A 15017-nucleotide genomic window follows, 5' to 3' on the forward strand; every position below is an offset into this window, starting at 1 on the left:
AGCAAAAAAAAGAGTATCTTCAGTTGCTTTTTTGTTTCTTTTTGAGATGGAGTCTTGCTCTGTCGCCCAGGCTGGAATGCAGTGGCATGATCTTGGCTCACTGCAATCTCCACCTCCCAGGTTCAAGGGATTCTTCTGTCTCAGCCTCTGAAGTAGCTGGGACTACAGGCTCACACCACCATGCCCAGCTAATTTTTGTATTTTTAGTAGAGACAGGTTTTCACCATATTGGTCAGGCGGGTCTCAAACTCCTGACCTCATGATCTGCCTGCCTCGGCCTCCCGAAGTGCTGGGATTACAGGTGTGAGCCACTGTGCCCAGCTAAGTAGCTTCAGTTTTAAATGTGCATTTCTTTAATTGACATATTTTCCCCATGATTCTTTAAACAACTTTACCGGGCTATAATTCACATACCACACCATATAATTTACCTATTTAAATCATAGAACTGAGTAGTTTTTGTACATTCATAGATACGTGCTACCATCACTCCAGTCAATTTTTTTTTTTTTTTTTTTTTTTGAGACAGAGTCACTCTGTTGCCTTGGCTGGAGTGCAGTGGCACAATCTTGGCTCACTGCGACCTCCTCCTCCTGGGTTCAAGTGATTCTCCTGCCTCAGCCTCCCAAGTAGCTGGGATTACAGGTGCCCACCACCACACCTGGCTAATTTTCATATTTTGAGTAGAGATAGAGTTTCACCCTATTGGCCAGGCTGGTCTCAAAACTCCTAACCTCAAGTAGTCCACCTACCTCGGCCTCCCAAAGTCCTGGATTACAAGCGTGAGCCAGTGCGCCCAGCCAGCCCTTGGTATTGCCTGTCTTTTTGACAGACTTCTTTGTGGTTTTGATTTGTATTTCCCTGAAGGTTAATAATTTTGAGAATCTTCTTGTGCTTATTGGCTGCTAACTTATCTTTTTCAGAGAAATGTCTGTTCAGATCCTTTGGCCATTTAAAAATTTTGTCGTCTTATTATAATTGAGTTGTAATAATTCTTTATATGTTCTAGACACATGCCTCTTATCAGATACATGATTTGCAAGTATTTTCTCCCTGTTGGTAAGTTATCTTTTCACTTTATTGAATGTGTCCTTTAAAGCACAAACATTTTTCATTTTGATGAAGTCCTGTTTGAATGTGTCCTTTAAAGCACAAACATTTTTCATTTTGATGAAGTCCTGTTTTTCTTTTTCTTTTGGTGTTTGTCTTTGGTGTTAGACCTAAGAAACCATTGCCAAAGTTCACAAAGATTTTCCCCTCTGTTTTCTTCTAAGAGTTTCATAGTTTTAGCTCTTACTTTTAGGTCTTTGATTCATTTTAATTTTAGTGTATGGTATGAGCTAGGGGTCCAGCTTCAGTTGTCCCAGCATCAATTTGTTGAAAAACTATTCCTTTCCCATTTAATTATCTTGGTACCCTTGTTGAAAAGCATTTGACTGTACATGTAAGGGTTTATTTCTGCATTCTCAGTTCTATTCTGTTGGCCTTTATGTCTGTCCTTATGATAGTACCACACTGTTTTGATTACTCTAGCTTTGTAATAAGTTTTGAATTTGGTAAGTGTGAACCCTCCAACTTTGTTCTTTTTCAAGAGTGTTTCGGCTATTCTAGGTCTTTTGCATTTCCATATGAGCTTTAGGATCAGCTTGTTGATTTCTAGAAAGAAAGCAGTTGGATTCTGATAAAGATTTTGTTGAATCTGTATATCAGTTTGAGGAATACAGTAGATTCAACGAATACAGTAGATTCAATGAATGCAGTAGATTCAATGAATATAGTAGATACAATGCATATAGTAGATACAATGTATCCAAGGGGGATACATTCCAAGACCCCTCAGTGCATGCCTGAAACTTCAGATACTATATACGTTGTTTTTTTTTTCCTAAACACATGTACCTATGATGTTTAATTTATAAATTAAGCACAGTGAAAGATTAATGATAGCTCGTAATAAGTTATACCAATTATAACAATATATTGTAATGAGAGTAATGTGAATGTGGTCTCTCTCTCTCTCTCTCTAAATATCTTAATAGACGGTACTCACCCTTCTTGTGATGATGTGAGATGATAAAATGCCTACATGATGAGATGAAGTGAGATGAAATACATAGGCCTTGTGATGGAATGGGAAATTCCAGAAATAATTTGTAAGTTTTACACTGTGAGCCACTCTGGGTATTTTGACGAAATCTCACCCATCCTGCTCCACCCCGCCTGGGATTGCTGTGAGTCACTTAGTAGCCCTCTGGGTTATCAGATCCCCTGATACTGCAGTGTTTGTGTTCAAGCAACTCTCATTTTACTTAATAATGGCCCCAAAGCACAACTGTTGTGAGGTAACTATTTTCTGATTGTGGAACCACCACCGGTAACTGAAACCATGGAATGTGAAAACAAGGATAAGGAGGGACTACCATAATATGTTGCCATCATAACAATATTAAGTCTCCTGATCCATGAGCATGGGATGTTTTCCCATTTATTTAGGTCTTTAATTTCTTTCAACAACGTTTTGTAGTTTTCAGAGTTATGTTTTGCACTTCTGTTATTAAATTTGTAACATTCTTTTTGATGCTATTGTATAAAATGTTTTTCTTAATTTTCAATTTGCTCCCTGCTACTGTACAGAAATACATTTGACTTGTGTATGTTGACCTGGTATTCTACAACCTTGCTGAACTCATTTCTATTTATAATAGCTTTTAGTGGATTTCTGAGGCTTTTCTACATATATACAAAATCATGTCATCTAATGGAGATTGTTTTACTTCTTCCTTTTTTTTTTTTTTGTTTTTGTTTTTGTTTTTTTGAGATGGAGTCTCACTTTGTTGCCCAGGCTGGAGTGCAGTGGTACAATTTCGGCTCACTGCAACCTCTGCTTCCTGGGATCAGGCGATTCTCCTGCTTCAGCCTCCCAAGTAGCTGGGATTACAGACATGTGCCACCCACACCCGGTTAATTTTTGTATTTTAGTAAAGATGGGGTTTCACCATGTTGGCCAGGCTAGTCTTGAACTCCTGACCTCAATTGATCCACTGCCTCGGCCTCCCAAAGTGCTGGGATTCTCAGGTATGAGCCACCGTGCCTGGCAGAGCCATTTGTCTTTCTTTTCTAACTTCCCCATTTTGTTGTGATTTTTGTCATTGGCTTATTAATATCTAAGTGCTGTTTATGTAGAGAAGATACAAATCTCCTATTACATATATGTTACAAATGTAAGAATCTCAGACACTGCATCTAGCGGTGGCTCCCTCCCTGCTATCAGTGGGCATTTGGGCAAGTGAGTCCACCTCTTTGAGCCTTATCTGTAATCATGCAGATAAGGAATGCGGGGTGCTCTTGAACAAAATATTCCATCCATACATGCATTGTTATTGTTAGTAGCTGTGCGAATGCTGAGGATCTATGCATAGACAGGGAGCCATCAGAATGACCCTGCCCAGGCCAGAGGCTGGCCTTCCCCAGATACTGAAGGGGCAGAAAGGATGGGGACAGCCCGGGGATGAAGAGCCAGGTGGCTGCGGTTGACCCTGGCAGAACCATAAACTGGCTATGTGACCTCAGTGTCCCTGAGCCATGGTTTCTGGGGCTGCAGAATGGGGGAGGCAGCTCTTCCAAGGACAGTGTGGCTCCTGCCCTCATGTGTACCAGGCACAGCCACCTTCCAGATGCCTTCCAGACACCTCATTTCCTCCACATTCCAGTCCAAGGTGGGCACAACAGCTGTGCTGACGTTGACGCCGGGGCAGGCTCCCTTGCCTGGGCCCCCAAATGCGTGTGGTGGAGGTGGCCTAGGAGCCCCACAGGCTGGATCCTGTGTGTTCGTTTAGGTACTGTCGCCCGACAGCTGCTGAAGCGCTCAGCACAGAGTACAGCCTGGGCATTATTCTTCCTTCTATTATTATTGTTGCTGCTGATATTCCTACTTTTGTTATTGTCACCTTGGGGCCCCGAGTGGGCCAGGCAGAATCCCAAGCGCTAAATAGGGCACTGGGCTGAGACGTGTTGCTGAAGCTTTGTATCAGATTTGAGCCAGTCCACTTAACAAATCCACAAAAAAACAGTGGCCTAACTCCAGTTGGAGTTTATTTCTGTCTCTTCTTAGGATCCGAGAGGTTGCTCCGCCCCTTCACACGTCCACCGTCTTTGCTCCCTGTATTAGTCAGGGTTCTCTAGAGGGACAGGACTAATAGGATAGATGTATATATAAAGGGGAGTTTATTAAGGAGTACTGACTCAAACGATAACAAGGTGAAGTCCCACAATAAGCTGCCTGCAAGCTGAGGAACAAGGAAGCCAGTCCGAGTCCCAGAACCTCAAAAGTAGAGAAGACAGTGCAGCCTTCAGTCTGTGGCTAAAGGCCCGAGAGCCCTTGGCAAGCCACTGGTGTAAGTCCAAGAATCCAAAAGCTGAAGAACTTAGAGTCTGATGTTCAAGGGCAGGAAGCATCCAACATGGGAGAAAGATGGAGGCCAGAAGATTGAGCCAGTCTAGTCCTTCCACATTCCTCTGCCTGCTTTTAGTCTAGCCTCACTGGCAGCTGATTAGATGGTGCCCACCAGATTAAGGGTGGGTCTACTTCTCCCAGTCCACCGACTCAAATGTTAATCTCCTTTGGCAACACCCTCACAGACACACCCAGGGACGATACTTGCATCCTTCCGTTCAACCAAGTTGACACTCAGTATTAACCATCACACTCCCCAATGCAGAATTGGCACAGCATCTATGCTCACACCTCATTGGCCAGGTTCAGTCACATGACAGCTCCCTGGAGGGCAGGTTGGGAAATGTAGTTTTCAGTGGTGATCACATTTCCAGCTGCAACTCTGGAATGGGGAGAAGGGTTACTAGAGGCATCCGCAGCCAGGAGTGGGAACTAGAGTGGAAGCTGCCCAGGATGAGGTGAGATGGGGCAGATGCTACCCCCTGGGCTTGGCCATCAGGTGGGGCTCCCGACACAGTGTGCTGGGTCCCAGTTCCATCCCTACCACCTTCCCGCTGAGTGACCTTGGGCATGCCACTGAGCTTTGCTGTGCCTCAGTTTCCCCATCTGTAAGCTAGGGGTAGACCACCCTCCTCATAGGGCTATAATGCAGTACGGCACCCATTAGGCCCCCAGTGTTGTTTGTGTTAGATCAGTCCCTCCCCCATCCCTCCCAGAAAAGTACACCAACCATAAGCCCCTCCCACACCTCTTCCTCCCTTACTAGCAAGTGTCCTCAGGGCAGAAGCAGTGTAGCCTGACCTTCCCAAAGTGGTGGGGCATGTCTGCCTCAACCCCTGCTGAGGGCCACCCCTGCCTCCACACTCTCACCCTCAGCATCTCAGCTTGTTAAGGCCCTGGGGTCCTCAGTGATGCAGAGGCCAGGGCAGGGGGACCACTGGGTGCTGCTGGGGAGTAGGTCAATGTGACCTGGCCAGCTACAGCCAAATGCCATCCTTTACTGTCACTGCCATGGCACAGAGCCTCTGGTAACCTCCACTTTTGCCAGATCCCAGACCAGATTTCCGGACCTGGCCTGAAGCCCAGCTCTGCTGATGCCCGTTAATAGCCGTGGCACACATGGCTGGGGCAAGGGGTGGCGTGACCTCTCTGAGCCTCAGTTTCCCCCTAGATGGGCTTGTGAATTCAGATGTGGGGTAAGAAATGGAGTGGTAGGTCTTGCAGATGAAGACCTTGCCTGGGCACACAGCCAGCCCACGTGACTGTTCCTGGGCGGAGGTGAATAAATCTGGGGGATGGTATGCAGCCTACTTCAGATGTCTTTGGTAAACATTTTAAAATTAGAGTCCACAGAGTTTGCTGGCGAGTTGGTTGTGGATTGAGAAAGTAGGTTTCAAGGTTTAGGGCCCAAGCAACTGAAGGATGGAGGGACTGCTGATTTAAATTAAAGTTATAATAGGAGAAGCCACATGGTGAGCAGGTTTGGGGAGCTCAGAAGTTTGGCTAGGTCTCATCTCAGGCTCGGTGGGCAGTGGGACTTCCATGCCTGGTACCCAGGGCACGGTCCTGGCTGGAGATATAGCACACAGAGGACAGAGGAAGGTCATAGCAGGTCAGTGTGGAATATTGGAGTCCCTCAGACTCTGCATGCCCCAGCTTTTGTCTCCACCATCACCCCCATCTCTGGGTGTCAGTCTCTGTCTGTGCAGAGGGAGACAGACACAGAGATGCTTAGGTGGCCCTTCACTGCTGTCCCAGTCAGTCTCTGCCTCTGCAAATGCCATGAATCAGCACGGCCTGCTGTCCCTGTTCTTTTTTTTTTTTTAATTTGAAATGGAGTCTCACTCTGTTGTCCAGGCTGGAATGCAGTGGCGCAATCTCAGCTCATCGCAAGCTCCGCTTCCTGGGTTCATGCCATTCTCCTGTCTCAGCCTCCTGAGTAGCTGGGACTACAGGCGCCTGCCACCATGCCCAGCTAATTATTTTTTTATTTTTAGTAGAGACTGCGTTTCACTGTGTTAGCCAGGATGGTCTCAATCTCCTGACCTTGTGATCTGCCCACCTCAGCCTCCCAAAGTGCTGGGATTACAGGCGTGAGCCACCACACCCAGCCTGTCCCTGTTCTTTACCTGTGATGGACCAGCGGTCCACTGTCAATGCCCAAAAATCAGGACATACCAGATAAGCAGGAGGAAGAGCCTCTTGCATCTGGACACCAGGAGACCTGCTCGAGGATGTCTTTAGCAGTTTCATTGAACATCCTTGACACCCAGAGGCAACTCAGATGTGGGGAACAGGGACACACACTGAGGCCCATCTGCACAATGGAACACTTCACTGCTGTGAAAAGTAACCAGCTGCTGATACATGCATAGCACAACAACTCATAGGCATTGTATGTGTATGAATGTGTGTGAAGTTAGCCCAGAGCCTCCTTGTCTGGTTCTGAGTATTCCCTCAGCATAAGAGCTATGTGACTGCAGAAACTGTCATAAGACCCTCTGCCCGGTTCGCTCATCTGTCGATGGGGATAGTGATGGTTCTCCTTGGGTAGGCTGCTGTGCCGATAGATGATGGCACATGTAAGGCAGGTGCAACGGCGTCTAGCCACAGTAATCTTCTCAGTCCCAGCTGTTGTCGTCATTAGAATTTTATAAAAATTCTTGATTGCTGCTGCATCCAGAGCATCTCTGTGTCCTTATTTAAGAACGTCACTGGCCAGGCATGGTGGCTCACGTCTCTAATCCCAGCACTTTGGGAGGCCACAGCGGGCGGATCACAAGGTTAGGAGGTCGAGACCAGCTTGGCCAACGTGGTGAAACCCTGTCTCTACTAAAAATACAGAAAATTAGCCAGGCGTGGTCGCACACTCCTGTAATCCCAGCTACTCGGGAGGGTGAGGCAAGAGAATCGCTTGAACCCGAGAGGCAGAGGTTGTTGTGAGCTGAGATCGCGCCATTGCACATTCCAGCCTGGGCGACAGGGTGAGACTCTGTCTAAAAAAAAAACAAACAAAATAAGAACATCACTGTAAGTGCTCCCTGGTATTTTACTGTCTGGATGGACCTGGGTGAGGGAATCATTCCCTTCTGGGGGAGACGTGGGTTGTTTCAGCCTTTCTCTATTACGTATGGTTCTGAGGTGGGCTTCCCCGTAATCTTGGCAGCAGATCCTTTTTTTTTTTTTTTGAGACGGAGTCTTGCTCTGTCGCCAGGCTGGAGTGCAGGAGTGCAGTGGTGTGATCTTGGCTCACTGCAACTTCCAACTCCCTGGTTCAAGCATTTCTCCCACCTCAGCCTCCCAAGTAGCTGGGATTACAGGCATGCACCACCACACCCAGCTAATTTTTGTATTTTTAGTAGAGATGGGGTTTCACCATGTTGGCCAGGCTGGTCTCAATCTCCTGACCTCGTGATCCGCCTACCTTGGCCTCCCAAAGTGCTGGGATTACAAATGTGAGCCACCGTGCCCGGCCAGCAGATTCTTATTTCCTGTGGCTGAGGGTGCATATGCAACATAGGGTGCTTAACGAATTTACCAAACGCTGTGCAGAAAGGTTGGATCTGTACCCCAGCCGGGGTACAGGGCTTCCCAGGCCCTGCCAGCTTGCACATTGTTTTCTTTTTGCCTTCACCTCACTGATGCAGGAAAAATGAGCTCTCCCTTGAATCAGCATTTACTCAGTTGCCTGTGGGTCTGCATTTTTCATGACTGTGGGCCATTGGTGTCCTTGCGAATTGCTTGTTCACACATTAGAACTTGTTTTTTTTTTTAAAACGGAAAATTCAGTTTTCATTGATGTGTAAGACCTCTTTATAAATTAAGACTGTCGAACCAACCTTTGTCCTGTGCTTTCCAAATATCCTTTCCCGAATTTTTCACCTGAGTTGGTTGTTTTCCATTATTAGGGAGCCTCAGAAGCTTTTGCTTTCTGCTTTGTATGCAGTGAAATCTGTTGCTCTCTCTCTCTGTCCCTCTTGTTTTTTTCGTTCTGATTTCTGCCTTTGGAACTGTGTTTAGGTCATAATCAAAGGCCATGCCTCAGTGTCTCAGGGAAGGTATATTTGCTTTTATTGCCTTCTAACATGTGTTTCTTTTTTTTAACGCTCCAATCCTCAACGTCTAGAGTGTACTTCCTGGAGGGATCCAGCTCTGCATTGTCCCTGGGTCTGGATGACCCCATGTGACCTCTAGAGCATCCAATGGCCTTTGGAGCCGCACCCCACCCCTGTGCTCCCCAATGCTGTGCCAGCTCCTCCCTCCAGGGTCCTGCCCAGCCCCGCCCTGCGTGCCCACCCCCCATGCCTCACACCTGCCTCTCTCCCCAGGCACCTGCGCTCAGCTGCGGCTACCCCCGCAAGCCACCTTCCAAGTCCTTCGTGGCGATGGTGCTTCCGTGGGGACCGTGCTCATGTTCCACTGCCCCTCCAACCACCAGATGGTGGGGTCTGGGCTCCTCACCTGCACCTGGAAGGGGAGCATCGCTGAGTGGTCTTCAGGGTCTCCAGTGTGCAAACGTAAGGACCCCTCTCTCAGCTTGGTAGCTCTGGGGGTGGGGGATGGCCCCAAATCCTGTCATGGGGATGGTGCGGGTGGGGATGGCGCGGGTGGGGATGGCGCGGGTGGGGATGGTGTGGGTGGGGATGGCATGGGTGTCTACTCACAAGGGCTAGGCCAGTGTGTAGGATCCCGTTCCCAACACTGACAGCCTGCTTACATATCAGCAGCCAGCTGGTGGCCCTCAACCCTCCCAGTGCCATGTTGGCAGCGTGGACCCGAAGCCTAGCAGCGGGCCCCCAATCCTGGCTCTGCTACTGACTTAGCCCCTCACTGCCAAGAGGCTGCGCAAGCTCTCTGAGCCAGCACGTTTTCATCTGTTAAGCAGGAAACTATGTTCATTCATTCATTCATTCATTCATTCATTCATTCATGTACATGTGGACATGGCAAACTTTAATAGGCTATTTCATGTATCAGGAATGCTAAGTACTGGCAACACAGGAGGTCATGATGTGCCTGGCCCTGGAGCTCCCAGTCTATGGGAGGAGATGGTTTTCTGGTTGTATTTGTTGTAAAGGTGTTGGAGGGTCCACAAGGTAGTCCCTTTTCAGTGCCCAGAATGCCACTTCCAGAATGAAGCCATGTGTATTATGTTCATGTGTTTTGTGCATGAAAAGGGCTCAGAGTCAAATATAGTTTGGCAGCTTCTGGGTTTTTATGCTGCAGGACTTCTCAGAATCTTTCAAATGTCCACATGCTGGTGATGCTCTGAGAATGCGAGTGTTAGGATTAGATTTTGAGAGGCAGAAAACCCAAAATGCTAGGATTAACTATGATGGAGCTCAACCTTCAGGGTGGGCAGGCAGGCCTGTGTGGGCTCCACGGCAGTGGGAGCCAGGCCCATTCCCTGGCATGGCTCTGCTGGGCATGCCCTCAGCCTCATGATTCAAGGTGGCAGCAGCTGTGTTCCAGGCAGCTGTTATGGGGTGAGGGGCCCTGGGGCCAAAGGGCAGGCCCCAGTATCTCAGGGAAGGTTCTTAGAAGTTGTCCCACATCACTTCTTATCCTCCACTGGCCAGAACATGGTCCTGTGACCACTGGGAAATGTAGTCTCCATTCTGGGTGGCCAGCATCCACTATGGAGCATGGGAAATGGGGACCAGGGGACAGGGCCGTGGCCCCTACTAGGGGAGTACATGATGTTGCTCAAATTAGGATTCTGGGGCCTTTTTTAGCCAGAACATCCAGTAGAATCTGATGGAACTAGTGTTTGGAGCCTAGCTGAGGTCACACAGCAGATACATAGTATTTTGGGCCTTCCTGGAAAGTGACCTGAGAAGGAATGTAGGCCCCCTGAAGAATGTTGCCACCTTGGGGCATTGTGAGAACCCAGACCATGGACTGGGCAAGGCCTCCTCAGCACTGTCTGTTGTCACCTCCTCTCTGTGGCCTGCCCTTCCTTCATTCCTCAGGCAGGACTCCATTGGGTAGGAGCCACGGAGGCCATCACTCTGAACTCCCTGCCAGAGCTTCTCTAACTGGCCGCTCTGCAAACTCCTACACACCCTACAAAACCCTGCTCAAATACCCTCTTCAATTAGCTACTCTGCATACTCCTACACACCCTGCTCAAATACCTGCTTCTTGGGGAGAGTCTTCTCTGATAGCCCCACCTCCAAATATAGTTTGCACAGATCCTTGCCTCAGCCCCCAGCACCTCACTGCCCCCTTACCATGCAACAGGGCTCACTGAGGGCTGCTCGGGCCCTGTACACACCCAGGCCCTGCCCCTACCACCCCTGAGATCCCCAACCCCTGGGCCAGGCAGATCTGGGCAAACCTCGCCCAGGAGCTGTGGTTGTCTCCCACACAGTGGTGCCACCACACGAGACCTTTGGCTTCAGGGTGGCCGTGATTGCCTCCATCGTGAGCTGCGCCATCATCCTGCTTATGTCCATGGCCTTCCTCACCTGCTGCCTCCTCAAGTGCATGAAGAAGAGTGAGCGGCGGCGCTCTGACAGGTATGGTGGCCTCATGGTCTCGGGGTCCTCCCGGGAGGCGCCTCTTGGCACCATGGGAGGAGGAAAGGGCAGAGTGTTTCATGGGAACCCCGGCACTGCCCTCAGGGCACGCACCCGTTCCTACCACTGCTCTGAGCCTGCGTCTCACCAAGTGCTGCTCCTGGCCCATGCAGCAGCCACGGGCAGCATCACAGCCGGGGAGCATGTGGGCCTCTGAGGCCCTGCTCTTAGGCCAGGCCATGGGTTCATGGGGGATTGTTTTTTTTTTTTGGTTTTTTTTTTTTTGAGATGGAGTGTTGCTCTATCGCCCAGGCTGGAGGACAGTAGCGTGATCTCAGCTCGCTACAACCTCTACCTCCTGGGTTCAAGCAATTCTCCTGCCTCAGCCTTCCTAGAAGCTGGGGTTACAGGTATGCACCACCACACTTGGCTAATTTTTTGTATTTTTCGTGGAGATGGGGTTTCACCATGTTGGCCAGGCTGGTCTCGAACTCCTGATCAGGTGATCCACCTGGTGATCTGCCTCCCAAAGTGCTGGGATTACAGGCGTGAGCCACCGCGGCCAGGCTGGGATTGTTTTATTCTTAAACCTGCACACATATGCAGTATGCACTCTGCTGTGTTAACGGCCTGCAGGGCTGTCACACACACCCCCTAAACCTTGAGGGGGAGTCACTGTCACTGGAGGTGGAGGGCTGGTTAGCTGTAGCCCACCAGTGAAGTCCAGCTCCCTGTCAGGTTTTTTCCCCGTGGTAATTTATTATTATTTTTTGTTTTTATTTTTTATTGGAGTAAAATATCAATACATCAGACTTACCTTTTTAACGTCTACAGTTCAGTGGCGTTAAGTATGTTCCCGACGTCGTGCAGCCATTAGCACTGTCTAGCCCTAGAACTTCCCACCACCTGTATTTGTGAGTAAAGTTTTATTGGAACACAGCCATGTTCATCGTCTACTGGTGTGTGGCTGCTTTTGGGCTGCAGCGGCAGAGCTTAGCTGTGGGAGAAATCATGTGTCTCACCGCACCTAAAACATCCACTGCCCAGCTCTTTGAGAGGTTTGCCAGCCTGCGCTGGTCCTGCAGACGGTGCCGTGGGCCTACATGGAGCCCGTTTTCACCGCTGTCGGGGACACACGTGCATGCTTAGAGTCCTTCCTCCCAAACTCTCCTCCAGGTCAGCCCAGCTGTGGTCCCAGCTGAGAGATGAGGACTTGGAGACAGTGCAGGCCGCATACCTTGGCCTCAAGCACTTCAACAAACCCGTGAGCAGGTCCAGCCAGGCGCACGACAACCACAGCTTCACCACGTGAGCCCGGGTCTGGGTGGGGGGCATGCTGGGGGACAAGGGGTCCAGCTGGGTCAGGCCCCGGGCTGCCTGCTGCTCCCACATGCTGAGAGCCTGAGAACACCTGGCCCACCCAGAACCTTAACTCCCATCTCTAAAACAAGAGGCTGGGGGTCCTTGCAGCCCTCTGTCCTGACTAACGTTCTAGGACTCAGAACTGCCCCCCAGATTGTTTTCATCTGGAGGGTCCATCCTCCCGGGAAGCTGAAGCTTCTGCACACCTGTGTTCCCTCCACCCACACCCAGCGGGGCTCTGCACTGAGCTTCAGGCACTTGCTCTCCCTCCCGCGCTCTCTCCCTCTCCTTTCTCTCTCTCTTAATACACACATACTTTTTTTTTGCCCTGAACCAATACAAGGACATTCTTTTTCTGAGTCCAGAAATCTAATACTGATTGGCCAGGCGTGGTGGCTCACACCTGTAATCCCAGCAGTATGGGAGGCTGAGGTGGGAGGATCACCTGAGGTCAGGAGTTCGAGACCGCCAGGCCAAATCCCATCTCTACTAAAAACACAAACATTAGCTGGGTGGTGGCGTGTGGCTTTAATCCCGGCTACTCAGGAGGCAGAGACAGGAGAATCACTTGAACCCAGGAGGCGGAGGCTGCAGTGAGCCAAGTTTGCGCCACTGCACTCTAGCCTGGGCAACAGAGCAAGACTCCGTCCCAAAAAAAATAAAAACCAACAGAAATCTAATATTGATTGCACGTGGCCTGTCGAGTGGAGAACGTCTCAGTGTGGTGAGCAGCATTGAGCGTGCCTACCCTTTGGTCCATAATCACACGCAGCGCTCAGCTGCCAGGTCTCTGGGCTCCTTAAATGGGTACGGGCCTTCAGATTTTCATGGTGTAGTCCTCTGAGGGCTCCAGGCCAGTGGGCCCATGCAGAGGTCCTGTCTGGATCTGTCTGGGGTTTCTGTGTGACCAGGGCCAGCTGTGCACTTCTGGTACAGGGCTGTGTGTGCAGATCACAGACATGGGCCAGGCCGCCCCAAGACGCCACATGGAATGGGGTCTCTTGGCTGAGGCGAAGCCCCCCAGATCCCTCCACTGTCAGAGCCTGAGGAAGGGGCTCTGCAAGCGTCCCTCCACTGTCTCAGCTTCCTCCGACTCATGGTCTCAGCGTGCAAGGGTGATCCTGCCAGATCTGCTCTTGCCTTGGGCATTACAGAATGGTGATTTTGTTCATTCTGTTGCACTTCTGACATTCCTTCTATCAAGGATGAGGATGAGCTGTTTTTTTCTTCCCTTTTTTTCTTTCGATTTTGTTTTGTTGTTTTAGCATCACATGAACTCATGAATATTCTTTTCTGAAACTTTTATTTTGGGAAAAGTTCACAAATACACAAAAGTAGAATATCGTCACGGATCTCCTGTCCCTGCCTCCCATTCTCACGGTTACCAGCTCAGCCAGGCCACCTCATTCATGCCCCTTCCCCTGCATTATTTTCAAGCACACTTTTTGTGGGCTCCAGTTGTTCTTGGCAGTGGGAGCTGTGCCAAGCCATGGCCTGTGTCCTTCTGATCCATCCCCATCAGTGTGTGAGTGCTTCCTGCCTTGCACAGGATGTCCCAGGCCCATCTCGTGCTTTCTGTGCCCAGCTCCGTGGTTCGCCACTGCTCCAGGAGCCCTGTTTCTCTGGGTGGAGAACAGCGCTTAGACGCCGGGCTCCGGGAAGCCATCGAGACGACATCATTGAGCTTGTGTTCCCTTCCTTCAGGCCCTCCCGCTGGAGCCTTTCAAGCCTGCAGTGCACTTGGTCCCAGCCCTCATGGCCTCACTGTATGACTGTAACAGCTCCATGCCTCGGTGTCCTCATGTGTAAAGTGAGGATTGCAGTAGCGCCCACCCTTTCAAGTTGTTGAGGTTACCTGAGTCCAGGTGTGTGCCTCTCTCGCCAGGCCCAGGGGCGAGCTCAGTGAATACTGGCTGTTAGTGTCGTTGCCACTCTTACGACCTTATGCAGACAGGGAAACTGAGGCACAGGAGGTGGTGATCTGTGCGGCCCTGGGTTGCACACCCCATGCTGGGTCTAGCCAACACCTGCAGGGAAGGAATTCACCTTTCTGTCTCCTTTCCTGGTGCTTCAGGTGTGTATTACATCAACACGGATGTAGCAGAAACGCTGCTATCGAGACTTCTGCACTTAGCAACACGCTCCCGGCCACCACGGTGGTCTGAGGCCTCCAGGCTATCATTCCTTACAGCAGCCCATTATTCCAAAGCTTCCAGCATCTGCTAGACCGTCCCCTGCTGAGTGGCCAGGCGTGGTCCGTGTCTTTTTGCTTAGTGCTGCTTTTCTTTTCAAGACCACAACTCTTGGAGGTGATCCTAGGACTCGATTGTTTAGGCCCAACAGTCTGAATATTTTATGACCACATTATTTCCCTGGGAGCTCTGGTACGAGTGAGTGTGGCCATGTTTTTCTGGTAACTGCATCATCACTGAGTGCTGACCATTTGTTTATCATTTGTTTCTTACAGTAGCTACAAGTTGTGTGGGTGGTTTCCGTCAGCATTTCTTTGATAAATGTCAAGGAAGAATGTTTTCTCCAGCCTTGGCTCACCAGTGCCATTGCTGGCATTAGTCATTTTCTCATTTTCTCTGCTGAATTACCTCCTAATGTTTTGTTCCATGTGTTGTGGGAGGGCACCTGACCCATCGATTGGCTATAAATTTATTAGGCCTCTTTCCTTT

The 15017-nt window shown here is 49.7% G+C and overlaps 1 protein-coding gene and 1 long non-coding RNA gene across 4 annotated transcripts in view; both read left to right on the plus strand.

Annotated features, from left to right (window-relative positions):
* The window catches only part of SUSD3 (sushi domain containing 3), a 401112-nt gene that overhangs the window by 382993 nt on the left and 3102 nt on the right, over window positions 1–15017 (plus strand). Inside the window, exons 1-5 of one of the 3 annotated variants that reach the window (XM_050761563.1) lie at window positions 1015–1059; window positions 2040–2153; window positions 8782–8970; window positions 10827–10974; window positions 12151–12282. In XM_050761563.1, coding sequence (XP_050617520.1) covers window positions 2105–2153; window positions 8782–8970; window positions 10827–10974; window positions 12151–12282 — 518 coding nt within the window. In that variant the 5' untranslated portion in view covers window positions 1015–1059; window positions 2040–2104. Of the gene's footprint in view, window positions 1–1014; window positions 1060–1956; window positions 2154–8781; window positions 8971–10826; window positions 10975–12150; window positions 12283–15017 lie in introns of those variants that run through there. The other 2 variants (XM_050761564.1, XM_050761562.1) reach the window with 2 other exon arrangements.
* Window positions 1–15017, plus strand: part of LOC126937816 (uncharacterized) — a 68028-nt gene that overhangs the window by 20719 nt on the left and 32292 nt on the right. The window lies entirely within an intron of this gene.

Source organism: Macaca thibetana, chromosome 15 (assembly GCF_024542745.1).
Source record: "Macaca thibetana thibetana isolate TM-01 chromosome 15, ASM2454274v1, whole genome shotgun sequence".
Taxonomy (NCBI): Eukaryota; Metazoa; Chordata; class Mammalia; order Primates; family Cercopithecidae; genus Macaca; species Macaca thibetana.